The sequence below is a fragment of the Lucilia cuprina genome, chromosome 4, assembly GCF_022045245.1.
Source record: "Lucilia cuprina isolate Lc7/37 chromosome 4, ASM2204524v1, whole genome shotgun sequence".
Lineage (NCBI taxonomy): Eukaryota > Metazoa > Arthropoda > Insecta > Diptera > Calliphoridae > Lucilia > Lucilia cuprina.
Genome location: NC_060952.1, coordinates 73631966 through 73654469, shown reverse-complemented (window position 1 = coordinate 73654469; position 22504 = coordinate 73631966). Strand labels below are relative to the sequence as shown.

The 22504-nt window shown below is 32.4% G+C and overlaps 4 protein-coding genes across 4 annotated transcripts; 2 read left to right on the top strand and 2 right to left on the bottom strand.

Annotated features, from left to right (window-relative positions):
* Nucleotides 1-722: 722 nt before the first annotated feature.
* LOC111684096 (zinc finger protein 287-like) lies at nucleotides 723-2858 on the bottom strand. The gene is made up of 5 exons (XM_023446220.2): nucleotides 2421-2858; nucleotides 1613-2361; nucleotides 1390-1524; nucleotides 1207-1317; nucleotides 723-1141 (listed from the first exon to the last, which is right to left on the bottom strand). The coding sequence occupies exons 1-5, from the start codon at nucleotides 2571-2573 to the stop codon at nucleotides 1009-1011; spliced, it is 1281 nt and encodes a 426-aa protein (XP_023301988.2). The 5' UTR covers nucleotides 2574-2858; the 3' UTR covers nucleotides 723-1008.
* A 291-nt stretch (nucleotides 2859-3149) lies between these two features.
* LOC111684108 (tRNA pseudouridine synthase A) lies at nucleotides 3150-5245 on the top strand. Its single transcript, XM_046948042.1, has 4 exons — nucleotides 3150-3309; nucleotides 3374-3901; nucleotides 4249-4519; nucleotides 4589-5245. Exons 1-4 carry the CDS (start codon nucleotides 3270-3272, stop codon nucleotides 5100-5102), a joined length of 1353 nt encoding a protein of 450 aa, XP_046803998.1. The 5' UTR covers nucleotides 3150-3269; the 3' UTR covers nucleotides 5103-5245.
* On the bottom strand, nucleotides 5118-7581 carry LOC111684106 (signal recognition particle subunit SRP72). The gene is made up of 3 exons (XM_023446232.2): nucleotides 7308-7581; nucleotides 5441-7166; nucleotides 5118-5384 (listed from the first exon to the last, which is right to left on the bottom strand). The coding sequence occupies exons 1-3, from the start codon at nucleotides 7417-7419 to the stop codon at nucleotides 5255-5257; spliced, it is 1968 nt and encodes a 655-aa protein (XP_023302000.2). The 5' UTR covers nucleotides 7420-7581; the 3' UTR covers nucleotides 5118-5254.
* A 616-nt stretch (nucleotides 7582-8197) lies between these two features.
* LOC111684100 lies at nucleotides 8198-22259 on the top strand. Its single transcript, XM_023446224.2, has 8 exons — nucleotides 8198-8406; nucleotides 8630-8797; nucleotides 8911-9065; nucleotides 13383-14274; nucleotides 16000-16119; nucleotides 16231-16395; nucleotides 19095-19203; nucleotides 21962-22259. The coding sequence occupies exons 2-8, from the start codon at nucleotides 8716-8718 to the stop codon at nucleotides 22170-22172; spliced, it is 1734 nt and encodes a 577-aa protein (XP_023301992.2). The 5' UTR covers nucleotides 8198-8406; nucleotides 8630-8715; the 3' UTR covers nucleotides 22173-22259.
* The last annotated feature ends 245 nt before the right edge of the window (nucleotides 22260-22504 follow it).

Here is a 22504-nt window from a genome sequence, read left to right as displayed (position 1 = left end):
TAAGAAAAAAGAAATGATAGAGAAAAGTAGAAAAGAGAGGAGATGCGAGGAATTCGTTTAGGGTTAGGTGAGCATAGGGCAATACAATATAATATTCGAAATTAACTTTAAAATTCAAAGTAACGTTCGAAATTTGTAAAATCTGTTAAAATTAACTGAATTCAAGGTAAAATTCAAATTAAATATTTTCCATATACAAAAAGAATGACTGAAACTAACACATACGAAATATTTTTATTAACATAATTTCAATTTTTTTATAAAATTCAATAATAACCCTACAAGCAAGAAGATACGAAAACGATACGAATTCGTATTGCTTAGAAGAAAAAAATTATTGCGGCAACAATCATATTCGTATTCTTTTTTTGGAATTATCCATTTATAAATGGATAATTCCAAAAAAAAGAGCGGAAGCGTAAATTGCCGAAAAGAGAATAATTAATTGTCTAGAAGTTTCTTATAAAAAATGCATTCTTTTTAGATTCTGTTTTTATTTAAACTTTAAAATTAATTTCTGATACCAATAAATTATTTATCTAACTTATTACTATTCGGCGAGTTCGTGTAATTACTTAAAAATTGACTTAAAAACACGAAGAGAAAAAATATGTGAAACAAATTGCATAAAACGTTTAATTAGTAAAATTAGTTTCTTATACCAATATTTTAAAATTCTTTAACTTAATAATATTTACCGAAAGAAAACTAGTAAGAAGAAGTTGAGGCATAAAATAAGTTTGGCGGAACATTGTTTTTTTAAATAACCACAATATTGATTGACAATATTGTACTCATTATAACATCATGACCGACATTTATTTACAATTTATTTGCTAAGATCATTTTTATTTTCACAGGAAAGTGAAATGCAGAACAAAAACATACACCCAAAGATATCACGTAGCAGGCATAAGATTTTAAAAGAGTTGTATCCCTGATTGATATCAGATTGCATTCTGTATTAAATTCATTATATTATAGGTTACCAAGTAAAAATTACACATTTTATTGACTTATATTATTTTTTCTAATATTGGCCAATTGCATTTTGGCTTTAGGATCATTTTGATGTTGTAAAGTTTCCAAATGAGCTCGTAAATGATGAGTTCTTGTAAATGTTTTTCCACAGATTTCACAACTATAAATTAAACAAAAAGTTACCAAAGTTATTTGTTTCTTTAAAAATATTAATAAATAACTTACGCATATGGTTTTTCTCCAGTATGTGTCAATATGTGATATTTTAAAACATTAGAATAGGTAAACGTTTTTCCACATGTATCACACTTGAAGGGTCTTTCATTGCGATGTATTCTGAAGTACATTAAAATGTTAAAGTTTATGATTTATATATATTTTAAATTCATGTTAATAAAGTGTTTTTACCTTTCATGTTTTATTAAAGTAGACTGATCGCCGAAGGCTCGAGGACAATAACTGCACTTATAAGGTCTAGATCCAGTGTGTTTTCTCATATGACGTATCAATTCAAAATTACTGTGAAAGGCGTAGGTACAAATTCTAAAATAGGAGTTAAGAAATTATTGCTTTTATAGAATCCTACATAAACATTTAAATATAACCATGTACATATGTATATTCAACTTACTCGCATGCGTATGGTTTCTCATCACGGTGTCTTCTCATGTGCATTTCCAATGCGTAACGTCGTGGATATTTGTTTCCACAAATTTCGCATATATGTGGTTGCCTTTCTCTTTTCACTCTTTTTGCACGGGGTTTCTTTTCACGTATAATTGCCGCACCATCTGAAGAGATATCTAGAGTCTTTGATGGCTTTGTCCCCACTTTTCTTGTTTTCTTACTACTCTTAGTTCGTTTTTTAGTAGTTTCCTCTAGTTCATCAGCTTCTTCCTTGACATCCAATTCTAACGAACCGATTGAAACATCGAAATCATCATCATCTTGGTAATCTGGATCTAACCAGACTTCATTATTATCTTCATCTAAATGTTCAATCTCACCATCACCAATACTATCTCTTTCATTTAATTCTTCGAAATCTATGTTATTTGGAACAAAATCGTTTTCATCTTTTACCACTAATTCATTTTCAGTTTTTATGATCTCTACAGCAGGCGATAAATCCCTTTCCTTTCTTCTTGTTTTGTATTGTGTTCGTTTGGCTCTCTTCTTAACCACCTTTTTCTGAATTAGCAGCGGATTATCATGAAGCGAAGATTCCTCTGGTAGTAGAGGACTGGACTTGCCACTGATAACAAACTCTTTTAAATATTCATTAGAATTACGACAAATGGTGCGAAATTTATACGAAACTTTTAAGAATCCATAACAGTCACCGCATATTAAGGTGGGTATTTTATCATGTCGTATTATCTACAAATTAATATAATAATGTAATATGCTTTTAGTAAATGAACATCATTTCTATTTACCTTAATATCAGCGCATTGTTCAATTTTTTCATAGATGTGTAGATCATCAAAGTCCGCATCCACATCAAAAATCGAAGACATTTCTTCATCTTGATTGTTTTGTAAACAAACCCGGCAGGTAGGTAGTGATAAATCAGGATTTAATGATGTCATAGATTATAACCATATAGTTATATATATCTAAAACTTAGCAAATAATTAAAACTGGCTCTGGCGGTGTAATAAATTAAAAATAAAATTGTTTTCTGTGGTTTATGTTTTTGTTCCAAAACAATAATATATTTTTTTCAATATGCAACACCCTGTTCTTCTAAGAAATGTCATTTGTTTATATGCAAGGTGAAATCACAGAAGGTGTTAATAGTTTCAAATGTTCCATATTTGGCACGCATTGATGTCAAAAATATTACGTACGACGAATTTATTTGATTATGTTATGTAAAATAATATAAAAATACACATTTTTACTAAAAATAAAAATACAAAATTTTACTCCGGCGGATTAATTTTAAAATTTCGTCACAGTGTAAATATAAAACATAAAACAATATTGGGTATAAATCTAGATTCCTAAACCATCATGGTGTTTAATTTAATTGTTGTATAGTTGACAGCTCCTTAAATGATATGATAAAATTAAAACAATAACAAACTTTCAACGCAGTAAGTACGAGGCGAACGAAAATATATATCAGCTGATTGAAAAATACCACCTTGTGTAAATTCGCCTCAATCAAAACAATCAGAAAAAACACAGTGGTCCTGAAATTTATAAAATATTCCACACATCCACGTGTGTAATTATATTTATTTATTTAAAATTTAATTTAAAATAAGTAGCACAAAGTTATGTTAGTTGTAAGCAGAATTCTAACAAATTTAAAGGCAGGTAGAAATAATAAATTTTCTCTTCTATAAACAAATATTTTATTATATTTCTTTTGTTAATATAGAACGCCTAAAAACAATTTGTACATTAACAAATTCAACCAACAACTTTAAATCCCCAGACGTAGTTTTTAACATTTGCAAACGTTACAAAGGTTTTGCAGCAGCTATGACCGAAGCTTTAGAAAAACTAGAACATCAACAAGAGTTGAGAAAACAAGAAAAGGAAGAAGCTATTGAATCTACCAAAGAAATGAAAAAGTTGAAACGAAATCTTAAACGACGCAAATGGGTCGACTGGAAAACGGAAGATGAGGAAAAGGGTGATGTTAAGAGAGCTCCCTTCAATCCAGCCGATCGAATTAAACGCAAAAAGACTGCCATTTTATTGGGTTATTCTGGGGCAAATTATTTTGGTATGCAACGTAATCCGGGCATGCAGACCATAGAGGAAGAATTGTTTAAGGCAATGCTTAAGCATAAATGGGTAACTGAGGAAATGTTTGAACAGGCTCAATTGGCTTGTTTTCAACGTGCAGCCCGTACTGATAAAGGAGTATCGGCTGCTAGACAAGTGTGTTCAATAAAATTGCGTAAGTTGTCTATAACTGTAGTCGTAATGTTTAAAATGTTTATAACGATTAGAACAAGAAGTTATCCAGAATCATTCTTAAAGTCCGATTAAAAAGGTTACTTAAAGTCCAAGCTATGACAAATCTAAAATTCTAAATTTTCTTGACTATTTTATATTCTAATAGACATAATCTTGTCAAAGGACTAGTTCATGGACTAGTCAATAGATAAAAACAAAAAGTTAGGGTCGAACTATTTCAAAATTTAAATGTCTGATTGGATTTTCATACGCTCATATCTTGCCGTTTTAATCATTATCATTAATCACTAATTTAGTAACAAATTATTTCTTTAAAAAAATTTTTAGCTGAAGAACTAGATGTGAATGCTTTGAATGCTGATCTACCCGATCAAATTCGACTATTTGCCACAGAACGTGTCACGAAAGGTTTTAATGCCAAAGATCAATGTAATGCCCGTACTTATACGTACACAATGCCTAGTATAGCATTTTCCGATTGCAATGAAAAGGCGGAGTTAGAAAGTTATCGTCTTTCAGAGGAAAGACTGAAAAAGGCCCAAGAAGTATTGCAAATGTTTGAAGGTACCAAAAACTTTCATAATTTTACTAGCAGAAAGTAAGTACCTCATCAAATGTAACAGTAAGATAACAACAACATAATGTCAATGTTTATTTAAAATTACAGAAACTTTTTAGATCCCTCAGCCAAACGTTATATAATGTCGTTTACTTGCTCGGAACCATTTATGAGTCCTCAAGGTGTGGAATTTGTTACGGTGAAAGTGAAGGGTCAAAGTTTTATGCTGCATCAAATACGTAAAATGGTAGGTCTTACTATAGCTATAGTTCGTGGCCACACAGATTGCAGCTCTTTAGAAAGAGCTTTAACTGAAGAGCGTTTGGATTTGCCCATGGCCCCTGGCTTGGGTTTGGTATTAGACACTGTGCACTATGAACGTTACAATGATCGTTATGGTCAGGATGGCATACACAATCCTTTGACTTGGGAGAAACAAGAACCCGAAATAAAAGAGTTTATCGAGAAGAAAATCTTTAATAACATTTATCGCACAGAATGTGAGCAGAAACCTTTGCTCGAGTGGCTAGAAACTTTACCTCTACACTCTTACGACACCAGAAAGGAAGATAACATTCCACCTGGCGATGAAAAGGCCAATAAAGATGACGATGACGAATAGTGAGCATTTCTCATATTGAAAACAAATTTTATCATTTATAGATTAAGATATTCCATAATATTTTTGCATACTTTAGTTATAAAAAAGTAGTAAAATAAAAACAACTGGTTGGCGGAAATATGTTCCACAGCATAATATTGAAATGCATTTTATTAGAAACGTCCACCCTTCTTCTTCTTATGACCACCTTTGCGGTGTTGTTGACGTGGCCCGGGAGTGGGTTCCTGATATACAGGAGTAGCGGGAGAATTTTTACCCAAGTTGGCACGATTAGACATATCGCTGGAAAATTAAAACAGTATTATTTTAGTATATTATTTAATTAAAAATAAACTCACTATTGTTCGGCCGCCTGAGTGGACATGCCCTGTGAGCCCTTGATAATGTCCTTAGCTCTGCGATCACGCTTCTTGCGGAAACCAGTACGTTCATATTTGGGCAACCATCTTTCTGGATCTGGTGGTATTTCAGCATTATAGTTTTTGGGCAATTTACCCTTGCGCTTACGTTTGCGATTCTTCTTGCGTTCGGCCACCGGAGTACTAGGCGATTGTTCGATTTTCGCATTGGCCGATTTCTTAGCTGCCTTAGTAGACATGACCCAATTGGCTGCTTCTAAAGCATCAATTTCAGAAGCTGTGGTAAGAGTTTCCAATTTGGGCAATTTTTTGCTAACTTCCAAAGCTTTCTTTGGATTGAATTGGGCATAAGCAATAACTAATTGAGCCAATACTTTCATATCGTTGGGTTTCAGTTTAAGCAACTCTTCCAGAGAGCTGGCTGCAGTTTCAGTAGCACCACCGCGTAAATGAAACTCGGCTGCTTGACGCCACATATCAGACAAATCGGCACTGCTAACATTGTTTTTCTTATACCAATCTACAGCAGTTTTCAACAATTCAGAAGCAGCTGGTTTGTTGTTCAATCCCAAGTAGAGAGTCACCAAAGCAGAAACGACGCCCGGCTTGTATTTAGCCTCGCCTAATGATAGTAAAACATCAGCAGCTTCTTTACGAGCGCCTTGAGATAACAACAATTGAACAATGGCAAATTTAGCAGCAAAGGCTTGATTCTTATCTGCGGTAGAGGTGGCGAATTTTTGCAATAACTCTACAGCCTCCTTGTGTTTCTTATCCTTGGCCAATTGTGAAGCTTTGATCAATAAAGATTGGAATACCAAATCGGGATATTGATGAGCCAGTTTTGTGCAAAATTGTTGTACCTGATCGCTGGCATTGGTGAATAATGCCAAAAGACAATTGTTCAAAGCAATTGCCTTCTTTTGGCGAGAAGTCAATTTGAATTCGCAAGCATCTGACATGGCCGAGCGTATCTTTTTCTTCGAGTCAAATACATGTTGATCCTTATTAATGACCACCGAATTATTACTAGCTACAGCAATTAATGCCGGATCTTTGGGTTTATTTTTCAAGACCTCGGCATAAATAGCGGCTGCCTCCTTTGTCTTGCCTTGCATTTGCATGCAGTAGGCCACTTGAACACGAATAATGTCCAATTCCTCACTAATCTCCTCTTCGGTAGCACCATCCTCTTCCAAAGTTTCACGGCACAATTTCTCACTGGCACGCAATTTCTTTTCGGCTTCGGCATACTTTTGACGATTCGATAGAATACAAGAACCATTGAAATGTTGCTCATAGGTTTCTTCAGGAATTGCTGGTATTTCCTTAGTAGGGTCTAAAGCCAAATTGGCAGCAACAGCACTTAGATTTGTGCGTCTTTCGTCTTCGTAATCATCACTGGTATTTTTAATGATTTCTTTGTAAGAATCGAAACATTCCTCGTAACGTTCCAAGCGATATAAAACTTGAGTTCTCAATTCTTTGAGATTGGGTGGCAGTGTAGGCAAATGGGCCTCATCAATGATTTTTAAAGCATTTTCGGGCTTATTGAGACGATACTCACAATAGGCCTTCTCAAAGACCAGGGAAGTTAATTTATTTTTCTCAATAAATTTAGAAGCTTCCTCAAATTTTGAAAGTTGTATCAAGCAAATGACTTTGCAATGTAAAGCTGTTGTATCATCGGGTGCTACACCGAGAACTGTTTTGAATAAAAACAAAAACAATTTTTATTAATGGTTATTCACTTTCTCAATTGATGTGTTGGAAATACATTCATTAAATTTATCGTAGCGAAATTCACCTGGTCACCTTAATATGTATATTTTTTTCCTCTACTTACTACGATTGACTGCTTTCATGGCTTTATCGAATTCACCATTTTGGCCAAATTTATTAACATCCGCATATGCGGCTTTAATAATGGCCTCCTTAGGATTCGTATCTTTGGACATTGTACCCTGTGGAGGAGTTTTCTTCGATAATTTAAGTTAAAAACCAGCTTTTTGTACTCCAACCAAACGAAAAACTTTCGACTTCAATCTCACAATTTGATGTCGTGTTTTCGTGGCAACAAGATGGCCAGATTAACAAAAAATACGCTACCTAAAAGTTAGCCAGATAATTTAGCTGCTTTTAAGGTGGAAGTACACAACACAAGCGTTGAGGCGGCAACGCGTTTTATGCTACTCAAACTTTTCGTTCTTCATAAGCGGTAAGTTTGATATTTTTTATCTCTTTTAAAATAAAAATGTTAAAATTACTTAAATCTGCGATAAGCTTATCATTATATTATGAAATATGGTAAGGCGGAATATTATAGGAAATAAGAATTGCAAATAATCTAATACGTAGGGCAGTTTAAAAAGTTTAAAAAATCTAGTGTTATTGAATAAAAAAATGTATAATTTAGAGATACTTATTTCATGTAATATGTAAGTAAGCAGACTATTATTTATTCAATTTTTTCTTTGGTTTTCGCGGACCACCTGGGATTTTGCTACGGACCACTAGGGATCCATGTGGAAACCGTTGGTCTAACAGAATCGTGAACAAGCATCTCGTAATAAGGTACTGAAGTTCCCACAGAAAACGAAAACAAATTATGTAACATGTTTAGAATATAAAAAATGTTATTATATAGATTACACTTTGTAAAACTATTTGAGAATTTAGCCGGTTTACAATAGATTTTAAGACGCCGCCGATATTTTAAGTGCCAGCCGCCAAAGCCTTTAATATATGTCGGCGCTGGGCTCTGCAACATATTTGCATTGAGAAATCATATTGAAAAAATAATATTAAAAATCTTTTGTAGTTTAATAAATTTATAACGTAATTAATTAACCAAATAATTTAGAACGTAAATATGATGTGAATAATAAATATAACCAGTGCATTGAATTAGTGTTAAGTTGGAAAAAAATCAAAGAAAAAATTTTGTAAGAATTGTTCATTATTACAACAACAACACACAAAAAAGAGAGTAAACGAATAATAGAAAAAAATACAACAAATAATAAATTATTGTAATAAAAAAAAACAAAAAAAAACAATAATAATAAACTTTACAATATTCAGAGTATATATTTACGCTTTAAAAAAATACCAGGAATTATTTGGCTGAGGGAAAAAACAATTTTAATGTGGTTTTTCCATTTGTAGACAAAATCTGGAAATATACAATTTCTAAAGGCTAACTACCTCCCTCCCAACAGCAAGAGGAAAAGCAATAGCAGACAGAGGCAAAAATGCAGGTTTTAAAGCAACATTCATATCGTCGTTTGCATTTATTGATAAATGTTTTCTTATACTGCGTCATTTGGAGTGGTGGTGAGTATTATTCATTTTTTATGTGATTTAAAAAAAAACAACAAAATAACGCCCCTGCTAGTATATTTAATAGCATGTTTTAATCTAAAATATAAACTTTCTTTTGTTTTTAGTGGAGGCCTATAATGTTCAGATCCAAAGTTCGGATTCTGTTCTAATTGGATCGACTATTAACTTTACAGCCACTTTATATGATGATGGAAATATTGCTTCCAACGCTGAATATCGTTATACATGGAGAGATAATGCAAATCCCGAACATTATGGGGTAAGTGAAATCACAAGTTATATACAACTATTTAACGAATGGCTGCAGATATTGTTTTTATGTGTATCAACATAAAATATACCAGATGTAAATTTTTATATATAATTGATCAACATTTTAGGCCGATCAATAAAAATTCCTTTTTCAGAACATTACTTTCTCTTAGAAAGTTTTGTAGTTAGATAACACTCAATACATTTAACTTTTACAAGTATTTATGCAATTTTTTGGAGTTATATTTTGATAATTATTTTATTATTTATAATAATCCCACATAAGGCCGGTTAGGACAATTTATATCTATAATAGTACCATTTCATACATGAAAGGTTGCGTACTTAATAGCTAGATTAGATTCGAACATTATTATAAATAAGAGTGCAGTAAAGTAAAGCCATCCGTCACTTTTATATGTTGATCTTTAAGATACTGGGGTCTTAAGAACTTGAGGCACTCAATGGCTTTTTGTCAGCGTAATCATTAATTTCTTCAAAAAGGTTCTATACAGACATTTAAATTGCATTACACTTTCCTTTTTTGGGAACTGATTCTAAGTAATTTCTGGGTTGAAACTGTTTAGAATTCGACAAGTATTTTTCCTTGTTTTCACTTTATATCTTATGTTTTGTTTCTCTACTTTTTTGATCCATCTTCTATGAAGGCAATCATAATGGGCCCCAAAGTCTTTGAGGTAAAATTATTTAGAGTAGTTGTGACCTTAATATTGAACCATTTCGAACCTCTTATGGCAACTAAATTTTAATTATTTTATATTACTGTTTAACTTATTCATTTAAATATGACATTTACTTGTTTTGACCAGAAATATTTACATAAAACTCAACACTTTAAACTTTTTATAGTATAAATATTATTAAAATCTTTAACAAATTACTAGTTTATTAAAATCATTAACAAATTACTAGTTGGAAGTGAATTTAACTCCTTCCGCCGAGGTCGTTAAAACCCAATTTCCAACTTGCACCACGCAAAAATTTGACAGCCTTTTCACTTCCTCAGTTGATGCCACTTGCCGCACAAATTGCGTATTTACAGCGGCAGCCCTTGGGGAATGTATTTAGAAACCTTGTTAGCTATATATGTATGTATATAAAAAATATGCTCACCTTCGCTCAGTGATCCAGTGAAGAAACATTTAAAGCTGTTAAAACGCTGCACCAAGACTGTACGGGGAAACGAACAAGAAACACAATATCATGTTGACACATCCCTAATGGGTATTATTCCAACTTAATTATCATGTATTTGTATTTATTAAACCTACGCGCAGTTGTTGTTATTGTAGCAGCGACACGTCACTGTGGCTGGGATGACAATCCTTAGTCGTTGTTCGTTGAACTCCGAGTCGTTCCGATGCGAAGAACCGATTGTCATGGGAACTTACGCGCAGTTATGTACATGAGCTAATAGATCAATCCCCGTACACGGCTGCTTTGTACGTTATTCATAACGTCGCCATCACATAAATACCGTACATCGCCCATTGCAGACACAAAGGAAAACTTGATGCGAAAAAAAGATCTAGCCTTGAAGAGTACTGGTCACACATAGACCGTGCCTATTAAAGAATGTCTAGTTTCAAGGTCTAGTTTCAAGGCCTATCCTACTTCTCTTTGACCAATGAATTTATGGACACATCCAGTTGAAGTATCACAATTTTTTAGACTTTGACATTGGTGTTGTACAATAACAACAAATTGATTGCATCGTGATTACGGGTAAAGTTTGGAATACTTATATTTCTTTTCTCTTAAAAAAAACAAATACTATATTATTATTTATTGACGATTGTAGAAAAATGTTCCAACAATGCAGTGTTTATTTACTAACCTACTTAAATATCATGAACCTACATAAGTAATTTCCCCTTTATCGGAAAACAAACCTTAATACATACATAAATACTTAAAAGTGTATGACTAATTATTTACCTAACAACATACAAACAAATAAACAATTCTTTATATTTTTCTTTTTGCTGATAATTCTATAAAACTTTTTATTTCCATGAATAATAATTCAATAATTTCTCAAAAATTTTCTTTGTTTGCTTTTACAAATTTCAAAATTTCCTAATTTTTTCCAATATAAAAACAAATTTTACTGGTCATAATTCAATGTGTAACTACTATCATTTGTTAAGTAACGTCATTTATTTTTAGACAACTTTAATTGCAATTTTAAGGAAACAAAAAAATGTTGATTAGTCTAAAACTTGTTTGTCAAACTTTATAATTTATTTATTTATTTATTTTCTGTTGTATGTACTATTATTTTGTAGTTGTTTTTGTGATGTTGTCTGCATGACTTTAACTTGTTTATAATAAATCAATTCAAAATAATTTATATAATTGAACAGTGCGATTCGTATTGTTTGTGAAAACTAATTTAGTTTTCCCAACTATTATTTTGTAATTTGTTTAATTTAAATTTTAGTTTATTTATGTTTATATAAAATAAATTAATTTGATCTATTAGAATTTTATTAGAAGAAAACTGTTATGAGAGACCAGTAAGCGTTGATTATACCCTACACCACTTTAGTGGGGAGGGTATATTGGGTTTGTGCTGATATTTGTAACATACAAAAATATTCATCCTATATTTACCATAAAGTATACCAATCGGCTTAGAATCGTTTTCTGAGGCGATTAAGCTATGTCCGTCCATGTAAACCTTGTGCGCAAGGTACAGATCGCAATTTTCAAGATAATTTGATAAAATTTGGCCCAAGGACGAAGGCTATTGAAAATCGATAAAATCAGCCCATTATTTCGCCTAGCCCCCATATGATCTTTGAGCTCATAATTAAGTTAAATGTTCTATTATGTCAACAAAAGTCGGCAAAACTTAGGTCAAAATTAACTTTGAAATAACTTTGAAGTAGATGTGAACTCCTCTTCCAACATTTATAAGGATAGGCCCATTTGCTTCAATGTTCCGCTTGACCAAGACATTCTATATGGGATTAGCGTTTCAAAGTTTCCGACATATTCTATGTCTGGTATGCGATCAGGCACGTCCGATGAATGTGTATAACCTTCCAATGTGTCCAGTATACATTGATGACGTTTTTGGCCAGTTCGCCTAAAGTAATGAGCCGTTCGGCTGTAAGCGTCTCATATCTTATATATGTTTCAATGGCTGGAGTATCTAGCAACGTTTCCAGAGCCTTAGTTGAAGTAGTACACATGGCACAACTTATACTCAAGCAGCATGTACGCTGAACTCCCTGTAGTATTTTGATATTACACTTTTTTCTAAAGCAGTCCACCAGATTATTGAAGCATAAGCACGAATTAGTCTAATTACACTTTTATAAAGCCAATTTGTCATAGCAGGACTAAGACCCCATTTCATGCCTATGGTTCTCCTACATATCGCCCAGCACCGATGTGCCTTGTTGATCCTATCCTCTATGTGGTGTCTCCATTTTAATTTCCGGTCAAGTATTACACCTAAGTACTTAACTTTGTCTGTCACCGGTATTTTCTTGCTCAGGAAGCAAAGTTCAGTATATATAGAAATTTTGGTATTTCTTGTGAAAAGGCAGATTTCCGTCTTCCATGATAGCCACCACAAATGATTCCACCTGATACCCAACATGACTACAACAACATATTTCGAAGTAAAAAGAAGCGCTAATAGGCAGCAACAGAAAAAACAAGTATAGTATAACGTATAGTCGGACATAGCCGACCATATGATACCCTATATCAGTCAGTATGTTAAAAATGGGAATTATATAATTTTTTAACTTTGTTCCGGAATATTTTTACTTTTTTTTGGCAAAAAATAGACTTTTTATAAGAGGGCTCCAAAGGGGGTAGGGCCTGGTGCATTTCGAAAAAAAAGAAAATCAACTCTTTTAACTTTCACTTATATAAATCGTATTTACTTGGATATGTCAGATTAAACCCACCACTTAAATGCAAGCAATTGTAATTGAATTCTAAAAATTGAATTTATTTTAATTTATTAAACATTTCTACTTGTTGTTATATCTTTATTATACATTCAAATGCAAATTAATTTATTTTTAAATTCATTTAGGAATACAAAATTTAATTTTTTGCGCTTTAGTTGTTATTTCTTTTATAAATTATAATCGTTTTCCTTAAGTTTGAAAATAGTTAGTATTAGGGCGGGTTATTGGAGTTGAAAATTATAATTTATTATAAAAGAGGGATAAAATGAAATTATATACAGAGTGGATATTAAAAATGTTGCCATTTTTGCAATAAATATCTCAAAAACATCTAAATTATATTGATTTTAAACATTTTTCTTTTCTAGGTATTCTCTTCAACCAAACCCACTAACACCTGGTCCATAGCATATCCTAAAAATAAAACAAAATATGGTCAATATAGAGTTCAAGTAACTGTTGAAAAAGATTATATAATTTGGATAAAAATCGCCACAAGTTCGGTGAATATTGAGGTGTCCGATACGTTGGGTGGTCAAATGCAACTCATACAAGATGGTAATGTGCGGCAAAAAGAATATGTTTCCACCAAGGCAATCGTAAATCATTCCATCGATTTGCCCGAAGAAGAGAAAAGTTATCTAATGGAAAATGCCACTTATATACAAACATTTTGGTTCCAAAACTGTACATATCTGGGAGTAACAGATGGTCTTAATTACCAGGCATCATACGGCGAACCAGAGCAGGTCTATGAAATCGAAGCTTTAGTAGTGGCTTCATTTGAAAAATTACCAGATCCGGTAACAACAACTACTACAACTACTACCACCACCACGACAACTACAACGACTACAACCACTACCACAACAACCCCTAAACCAACTACATCCACAACTACAACAACAAGTAGCACCACAACTTCCACTACCCCAAAACCAGCAACAAGAACAAAACGTGACACTTTGGCAGCCGATAAAGAAATTGCTGAAATGGCTCATGCCAATGCGGCTCTATTAGGACTTAATCTCACAGCTGCTTTGCAACAACAAAATAAAAATAACAATTCATCTGCTTTAAATATCTCATCCGTATTGGTTAATCCAAAATTAAGTTCTAATGTTAAACACTACAATCTATTGCCAGCCACGGCTACACTCTTTGACAACCAACCACCATTCAATTGTGTTAATAAATCGGTTATAGCCAGAGATCCTATGAAAGTGTATGGCTATTATAAAAGATTGATTGTTTCGAAATGTAAGTTTACTTATCATAGAAATGTATCTACTTTTAATTTCGAAAAATACTGCGATAAAACCGCGCTATTTTCTGATAGCCTAATCTATAGTATAGTCTAGTCTAGTCTATAGTCTAGTCTGTAGTCTAGTGTATAGTCTAGTCCATAGTCTAGTCTAGCCTATACTATAGTCTAGTCGACAGTCTAGTCTATAGTTTTCTATAGTCTAGTATATAGTCTATTCTATAATCTAGTCTATAGTCTAGTCTATAGTCTATAGTCTAATCTATAGTTTTCTATAGTCTATTCTATAATATAGTCTATAGTCTAGTCTATAGTCTAGTCTATAGTCTAGTCTATAGTCTAGTCTATAGTCTAGTCTATAGACTAGACTAGATAGTCTAGTCTATAGTCTAGTCTATAGTCTAGTCTATAGTCTAGTCTATAGTCTATTCTATAATCTAGTCTATAGTCTAGTCTATAGTCTAGTCTATAGTCTAGTCTATAGTCTAGTCCATAGTCTAGTCTATAGTCTAGTCTATAGTCTAGTCTATAGTCTAGTGTATAGTATAGTCTATAGTATATAGCCTAGTCTATAGCTAAGTCTATAGTCTGGTCTTTAGTCTAGTCTATAGTATAGTCTATAGTCTAGTCTATATTTTAGTCTATAGTCTAATTTATAATCTTGTTTATAGTCTAGTCTATAGTCTAGTCTTTAGTCTAGTCTTTAGTCCAGTCTATTTTAGCCTATAGTCTAGTCTATATTCATGTCTTTAATATAGTCTTTAGTTTGGTCTGTAGTCTTGTTACTAGTCCAGTCTAAAGTCTAGTCTATAGTCTAGTTTTTAGTCTAGTCTTTAGTCTAGTCTTTAGTATAGTCTTTAGTCTAGTCTGTAGTCTAGTCTATATTCTAGTCTTAGACTATAGTCTAGTCTATAGTCTAGTCTATAGTCTAGTCTATAGTCTAGTCTATAGTCTAGTCTATAGTCTAGTCTATAGTCTAGTCTATAGTCTAGTCTATAGTCTAGTCTATAGTCTAGTCTATAGTCTAGTGTGTAGTATAGTCTATAGCCTAGTCTATAGCTAAGTCTATAGTCTAGTCTTTAGTCTAGTCTATAGTATAGTCTATAGTCTAGTCTATATTTTAGTCTATAGTCTAATTTATAATCTTGTTTATAGTCTAGTCTATAGTCTAGTCTTTAGTCTAGTCTTTAGTCCAGTCTATTTTAGCCTATAGTCTAGTCTATATTCATGTCTTTAATATAGTCTTTAGTTTGGTCTGTAGTCTTGTTACTAGTCCAGTCTAAAGTCTAGTCTATAGTCTAGTTTTTAGTCTAGTCTTTAGTCTAGTCTTTAGTCTAGTCTGTAGTCTAGTCTATATTCTAGTCTATAGTGTAATCTATAGTCTAGTCTATAGTCTAATCTATTGACTAGTCTATAGTCTAGTCTATAATCTATTGTCTAGTCTAGTCTAAAGTGTAGTCAATAGTCTAGTCTATAGTCTCGTCTATAGTCTCGTCTATAGTTTAGTCTATATTTTAGTCTAAAGTCTAGTTTATAGTCTAGTTTATAGAAAGTTCATAGTCTACAATATAGTCTATAGTCTAGACTAAAGTTTATTCTATAGTCTAGTCTATAGTCTAATAGGTTAGTACTAAATCAAAATTTCGGTTTTCCACGCCTGATTCTTATACAAACTTTTTTTTACTGCTGACTATAAAAATTTCTTTTTGTTTTTATTTCAGCTCCCATCACCAATTTCACTGCTGATGGTAAAAACTGGCTGCAACATGGTGATATTCTTAGTTTAAATATAAAATGCAAAGGTTCAGCTAAAATCAAATATTGTTCTTTGGTTTATAATGGTTAGTAAATCAAAAAATTTCATAATTTTTTAACTCATAATATTTAAAATTTCTAAATTCATTAATTTTTATTGAAAATTTCTTTTATAATTTACTTTTGATTACTTTTAGCACCTTATAATGCAACTGGCAATGAAAGTTGTTCGTATTATTACGATGTTGACGAATGTGAATTTAATTATTCTCGCTATTTCTCAGAGAGTAAAACCGTATTGTTCTTTATACGCAATGATGTTTCAGAGACGGTTAATCAAGTTACAATTAATATTTATGAGGGTAAGTTATCGATTGCATAGTTAATATTGTAATATTTAAGAAAACATATAATTTAGTTTGAAATATTTTCTCGGAAAATTACAGATATTTGCTCGTTCTTTACTAGTCTCAATTTAGTACGATAACAATGCAATATTTATTAAAATTGATATTCTTTTGTGAGATTTTGCGTCCAATATGTTGGTCTAGTCACCTTGCGCCTTTTTTTAATGTATTTTATAAACTTATTTATAAAGTATATTTTAATAAATAAATATTCTTCGTCGAGAATTTGCAGTACAGCACCTATAATACAGTTCCTTTATAATTTGAGTTGTTGTTTTAACTTCTAAAACTTTACAATAATCGAATCTCATGCTTCTGTATAAAGGCATATAACTAAAAATTGTGCTGTTTTATAAATCCATTAAAAACTGAAGTATGGTTGGCCGAACAGTTTAATGTAGTCAGGGACGCCTTGAAACTATGTGGAATATTACGCTAATTTCCACGGAATGTATCCTTTAATGTCTTCTGTAGGCGGCAGAAAACCACCAAGTGCAAGACAGCCCAACACTAATATCTGTATGAGTGCCGTTAAAAGCTGCATGTACGTACATATGTTTTCTTGGTATTCACGCTGCGTCCTGACATTCCTCGGGGCAGCATCCAACTGTGTGATGTTAAAGTTGAAATGAATTCTAATATGGCATCTTTTGTCAATGACTAGGGAAAAACTTTCCTTCTGAAAACATTCAACGTACACGTTTAATCGTGTAAGAATTGTTCATGCAGCTTCTGGCAGTCGTTATTCAAGAATTTTTGTTGTCTATAGACGAAGGTGACAAAACTAGTGCAGCTTAGGGCGGGTTCCTTACTCCTCAGCTAAACTGGGTTTAACTTGCTGTTAGATTAAACTCGGAACAAATTTAGGGGGACTTTAACCGATGATTGTGTTTTTCAGTTTTAGATTTAAGTTCAGTTAACTTTGTTAGTATTGTCATCTTTTCACTCAATAATATAAACAATGAACATCTGTTTTTTGCAAACAATACTTTTGTAAAATGGAAAATTTTGGAAAAATGTTAAATAAACGTTTAAAACAATAATAAATAAAACAAAACAAATCGGAAAATTGCAATTAACTTAAAATATTAAATTTTTGTTCTTATAAAATCATTGTTTTATTGTTTTTGTTAATTGTGTTTTCCACTTAAACCTTGAGTTTAATTTGTCAATTACACTCAGTTAGGGCGGGTTTCTTACTCATCAGTTAAACTAGGCTTAACTTGCTGTTAGATTACACTCGGAACAAATTTAGGCGGACTTTAACCGATAATTGTGTTTTTCAGTTTTAGATTTAAGCTCAGTTAACTTTGTTAGTATTGCCAAGTTTTCACTCAAAAACATAAACAATGAACAGCTGTTTTTTGCAAACAATACTTTTGTAAAATGGAAAATTTTGCAAAAATGTTAAATAAACATTTAAAACAATAATTAATGAAACAAAACAAATCAGAAAATTGCAATTTACTTAAAATGTATGATTTTGTTCTTCCGAAATCATTGTTTTATCGTTTTTGTTAATTGTGTTTTCTCGCTTATAACTTGAGTTAAATTGGCCAATTACACTCAGTTAAACTAAGATAATAAGTAACTTTACTGATAACTGAAAAACACGAAACATATATTAAACCAGGTTTAACCAAAGAATGAAGATTATCTTTATCAGAAAAACTCGCCCTTAATAACCTAATTACCGACCAATCGTTTAAATGTAGACATCAATGTTTCTCTATTTACGCCCCAAGTACTACCGTCCCCCTCTTTAGACACAATTTTTCTACTTTGCAATTTGTTGTTGTATTAGTTGGACTAGGGCCGATAGTTATTTTTAGCATCAAAAACTTTCGTTTTGTACAGCTAGTGCTGAGTTTACTACCATTGGCGGCATAGTGCTTGTGTCGTTCCGGTACGAAGATCGAAATGAAGTAAACTTTTTTTTGAATTTGTACTATCAAAGGTGACACCGTTGGAATTTGAACTTCATCGACTGCGATGACGAAAGTAAAGCGTGAAATAAGATTCGTTTCTTGTGGATATAAGGGAGATTAGAGGTAGAGAAGAGTTCTCACAATCTTTTAAAATTGGGATGGCTTTAGGTATTATGTGGCTTGTTAATGATACGTTAAAAACTATAAAAAACTACTCGCTAGCTAAAGTTTCATATGAACAGCATGTATATTCCCATCTTTTGACTTCCAGGTTCAGTGGATCACCAGGGTTAGTTTTTCGAATTTCATTTTAATAATCTGTAGGTATAAAGCGAGCAGTTGCTGAGATTATAGTTTCACTGGACTGATGAAACTGTTGAACAATTGTGGTTAGGTCGCGTGATGACTGGAGGAAGAGAGAAAACTTAAGGCGTTTTCTGTCAGATGATAGGAGGAATACTGATATGTAGGAATTTCTCTGCTGGTTAATCAAGTGCTTAAAAAAAACTCATCCCCTTTTTCTCCTAGAGGTTACATAGATAAAATAATTACGCTTATTTTAGTTTACAAGACTGGTAATATCGCATTACTATAATCCGTGGGTCAACATATATCTGATAAACTGTAATTATTATAATTAACTACAGAATATAATTATCTAATTATATTTATTACAAATTTGATTTTCTTAGTTATTTATTATATATCTTACTTGTTTACTTTTAGCAAAACGCCAATCGCAGCTTTCGGTCGTTGTGGTGCCTGTTTCCTGCACTTTAGTTGCTATAATTTTAGTTGTATTTGGTGTCTCTTATTACTTGCAAAGTCGCAATCGGTAAGTTATTCTATTTCGATATATTAATTGAAAAAATGACAATACAATTTTAAACTGGTGTAAGGACCAATTGTATTGGTTTGTTGCTGAATTATATAAAAAACAAGTAAGAGTTCTATATTCGGCTGCGCCGAATCTTATATACCCTTCACCACGGTGTGTTAAAAAACAGTACCAAAAAGTCTTCTTTTAATTAACTTACATCGGTCTCAACATGCTTAATTACATGCATTTAGAGTTGGAAAACAACCAGTCAAGTGTAGAAAGGAATGTAAGAAAAAATAAACTCACTGTTATTGTTGGTGTTTTGTTAAAACTTTAATGTTTTGTGAAAGATGCGTTTTGAATTCTTATTGAGTTTAAAATAATTCTTTCATAAGACATTTCTAGTTTTCCTAAAATATTGGGAAAGGTTTCCTGATGAACTGGCTTAAGCAACCGGCGAAATGCTCATAGGAACTAGCTTCCTCACCATCAATACATTACAGTGAATTTATTTAAAAATTGGGGTTGAAAGCACGATAAGAGAAACTCTTTTACTTATTTGAAAAAATAATAAAAATCCCGAAATCAATTTTTAAAATACATGTTTTTAGATTGAATATTATAGAAAATTAAAGAGAGTACTTTTTGAAGAACGAAAAAGTACCCAAAAGTCGCTAAATAAGACTCTACATACTTTATTTGATATTTCTAGGTTCAATATTATTGAAAATTCAAAAAGTACCTTTTGTAGAACGAAAAAGTACCAAAAAATCCCCATTGATTTGTTAATGCATAATCCGGGCTCTACATACTTAATTTCATGGTTCTGGGTTCATTATTACAGAAAACTCAAAAAGTACCTTTTGAAAAACGAAAAAAGTACCAAAAAACTCCCTTTATGTGTTTTCACTTAATTTCGAATATACATACTTAATTTTATGTTCCTAGGCTTAATATTATATAATATTCAAAAAGTACCTTTTGAAAAACGAAAAAGTACTAAAAAGTTCCCTTTTATGGATTCTCACCTAATTCAGACCCTGCAAACTTAATTTCATATTTCTAGGTTCAAGTGTATCGAAAATTTAAAAACTACGTTTTAAAAAATGAAAAAGTACCAAAAAGTTCCCTTTTATTGCTTCTAACTTAAGCCAGGCTCCACATACTTAATTTCATGTTTCTAGCCAATAACAACACACAAGTGCTGCTCCGCTACTCTTTCTCTGCTGCTCTCGCTCTGCCTTGTTTTTATAAACAAGAGTACAATAACAAAATTTACCGTATGATTATGTATTTTGTTTCTTTTGCAATTTCTGTTTGAGCATGAGTAAAAATCTCAATTTTTGATGAAATTTTCAAAGGTTGTCTCGAATTTTTGCTCGTATCTCCATTATTTATAGTCCGATTTTGCTGATTTTAAATAGCGATCTTCCCGAAAGCATGTCTAACAGTATTTTTGAAGATTCGGATAACGCCGATATCTGCGTTCCTCTAAAAACTGATTTCAACAAACATACAGATATATCCCCCCGGGGCATGTTACCTTGGTGAAGACTCCACTTTAGTGTTATTGCAATCCCGGGGATAAAGAGGTGGCCAATACCTCTAGCGGGGACTAAAAAATTGGTTACAGTCTACTGTTTGGCTTAGTCCTTGCATAGATTGAAAGAGGTCAGACCAGAGCACCGCATAATCTGGCACTACGGGTGGTCAGTTGCCCACAGGACTATGTCCTGCATAAATTGAAAGAGGTCAGACCAGAGCACCGCATAATCTGGTACTACGGGTGGCCAGTTGCCCGCAGGACTATGTCCTGGCTGGTCAGTTGGTTAAGGTTCCTTCGGGATCCACGTAGTGGCTGTGGTTTATACCCAAATTCGCGGGGAGAGTAAGTTAGGTAATGTCAATATTTCGGGATAAGTTCGGTGCTGTTGCGGAAACAACAGATACCCCACAGGACTGTGGGACTAAACGTTGGAAATGAGTTGGTATTAATTGTATATGGCACAGGATAAATGTAAGGTAAGGCTTCACCCCACCCGTCTACCTATAATGAATGTGTCGTTTTTTTCTTATGAATGTGTCTTATGAATGAGATGTGTGCTGGGTTGTATGATGATGGATGAAAGGTTTCATATAGAAATGATACCATTGAATTTTCTTCCTTGTCCAGATATGTTCAGAGTATACTCTGTTCATATCAGAATTACCATAGTGTGACCCTGTGTGTAAGAACAATGTCCTCGGCTTATTTGATGGATTCGTACTTCGGTCCAACGGTTACGTCTCTAGGTGATGTTGCCGAATCAACAGAGGCCATTCAAGGTTCAGATATTAGATAGCTCAAGTACTTCAGCAAAGTGCTTGTACATGGACCGGTCAAATCCAATGTACAAAAATTTCCACCTGAGTTATTCATTGAAGGATAAAGGGGCGATGGTAGACTATTGTCAAGTCTACTCAGTGGATAAAATAGATCACCGTGGGGTAGGGCATCATTACAGGCATCATACAGACGGACATGGCTTAATCGAATCCGCTATCGATAAGGATCCAGAATATATAGCGTCGAAAAATTATATTATAGAAATTACAAACGGAATGACATACTTATATATAACCTTCTCACGAAGGTGAAGGGTGTAAAAACGCATTCTTAAGACAATTGACTTATGAAAGACATTTTCGTTTGAATTTAAATAAACATAATTTTGCATACTAGTGCTCTCTAGTACTATAACTACAAATTAATAATTTATCTTTTCCATTTTAGTTTTAATGTTGAAGTGGCCGATTTTAACTTTGGTGAAACACAATCTGTCGATATGGAGTATAAGACATTCCATCAACGTTTAATCGAAAGTATACGTGATGTTTTACCCACAAGACGGCAATTTACACGATCTAATTCTGATTTAGGACCTGAACCTGATAGTCCTGGCGTTGGCATCGATAGTAATTTGCGTTATAATACAATGAATTAATTAGATAACAAAACACACAATTGTTGAACAATTCTTTTGCAAAATATTCTTTTTTTTTATATATTCATATATAAAAAAGAAAACAAATGTGTAAAAGTATGGAATATTGAAAATTTAATTAAAATATAAACACATTATAAAAATTAACTAATGTGTGGGTATTAAGTGTTTAACTAATTGAATATATATAGTTTTTTTGTTATTATAAAATAATTTTTTATTATTATATTTTTTTATTGTAAATTATACATTTAATTTTTAGGTTTATTGATTTTTTTCTACATGTTTACTACTAATATGTTTGTATTATTATTATTATTTTGTGTTTCCTT

Coding starts and splice junctions, on each gene's coding strand:
- LOC111684096 (XM_023446220.2), bottom strand. CDS start 2,573: ATGACATCATTAAATCCTGATTTATCACTACCTACCTGCCGGGTTTGT. Junction 2,362..2,420: donor AACAATGCGCTGATATTAAG/GTAAATAGAAAT, acceptor ATTAATTTGTAG/ATAATACGACATGATAAAAT. Junction 1,318..1,389: donor ACTTTAATAAAACATGAAAG/GTAAAAACACTT, acceptor AATGTACTTCAG/AATACATCGCAATGAAAGAC.
- LOC111684108 (XM_046948042.1), top strand. CDS start 3,270: ATGTTAGTTGTAAGCAGAATTCTAACAAATTTAAAGGCAG. Junction 3,310..3,373: donor TCTAACAAATTTAAAGGCAG/GTAGAAATAATA, acceptor TTGTTAATATAG/AACGCCTAAAAACAATTTGT. Junction 4,520..4,588: donor CATAATTTTACTAGCAGAAA/GTAAGTACCTCA, acceptor TTAAAATTACAG/AAACTTTTTAGATCCCTCAG.
- LOC111684106 (XM_023446232.2), bottom strand. CDS start 7,419: ATGTCCAAAGATACGAATCCTAAGGAGGCCATTATTAAAGCCGCATAT. Junction 7,167..7,307: donor CATGAAAGCAGTCAATCGTA/GTAAGTAGAGGA, acceptor TATTCAAAACAG/TTCTCGGTGTAGCACCCGAT. Junction 5,385..5,440: donor ACTCAGGCGGCCGAACAATA/GTGAGTTTATTT, acceptor TTAATTTTCCAG/CGATATGTCTAATCGTGCCA.
- LOC111684100 (XM_023446224.2), top strand. CDS start 8,716: ATGCAGGTTTTAAAGCAACATTCATATCGTCGTTTGCATTTATTGATA. Junction 14,275..15,999: donor AAGATTGATTGTTTCGAAAT/GTAAGTTTACTT, acceptor TTTTTATTTCAG/CTCCCATCACCAATTTCACT. Junction 16,120..16,230: donor TTGTTCTTTGGTTTATAATG/GTTAGTAAATCA, acceptor GATTACTTTTAG/CACCTTATAATGCAACTGGC.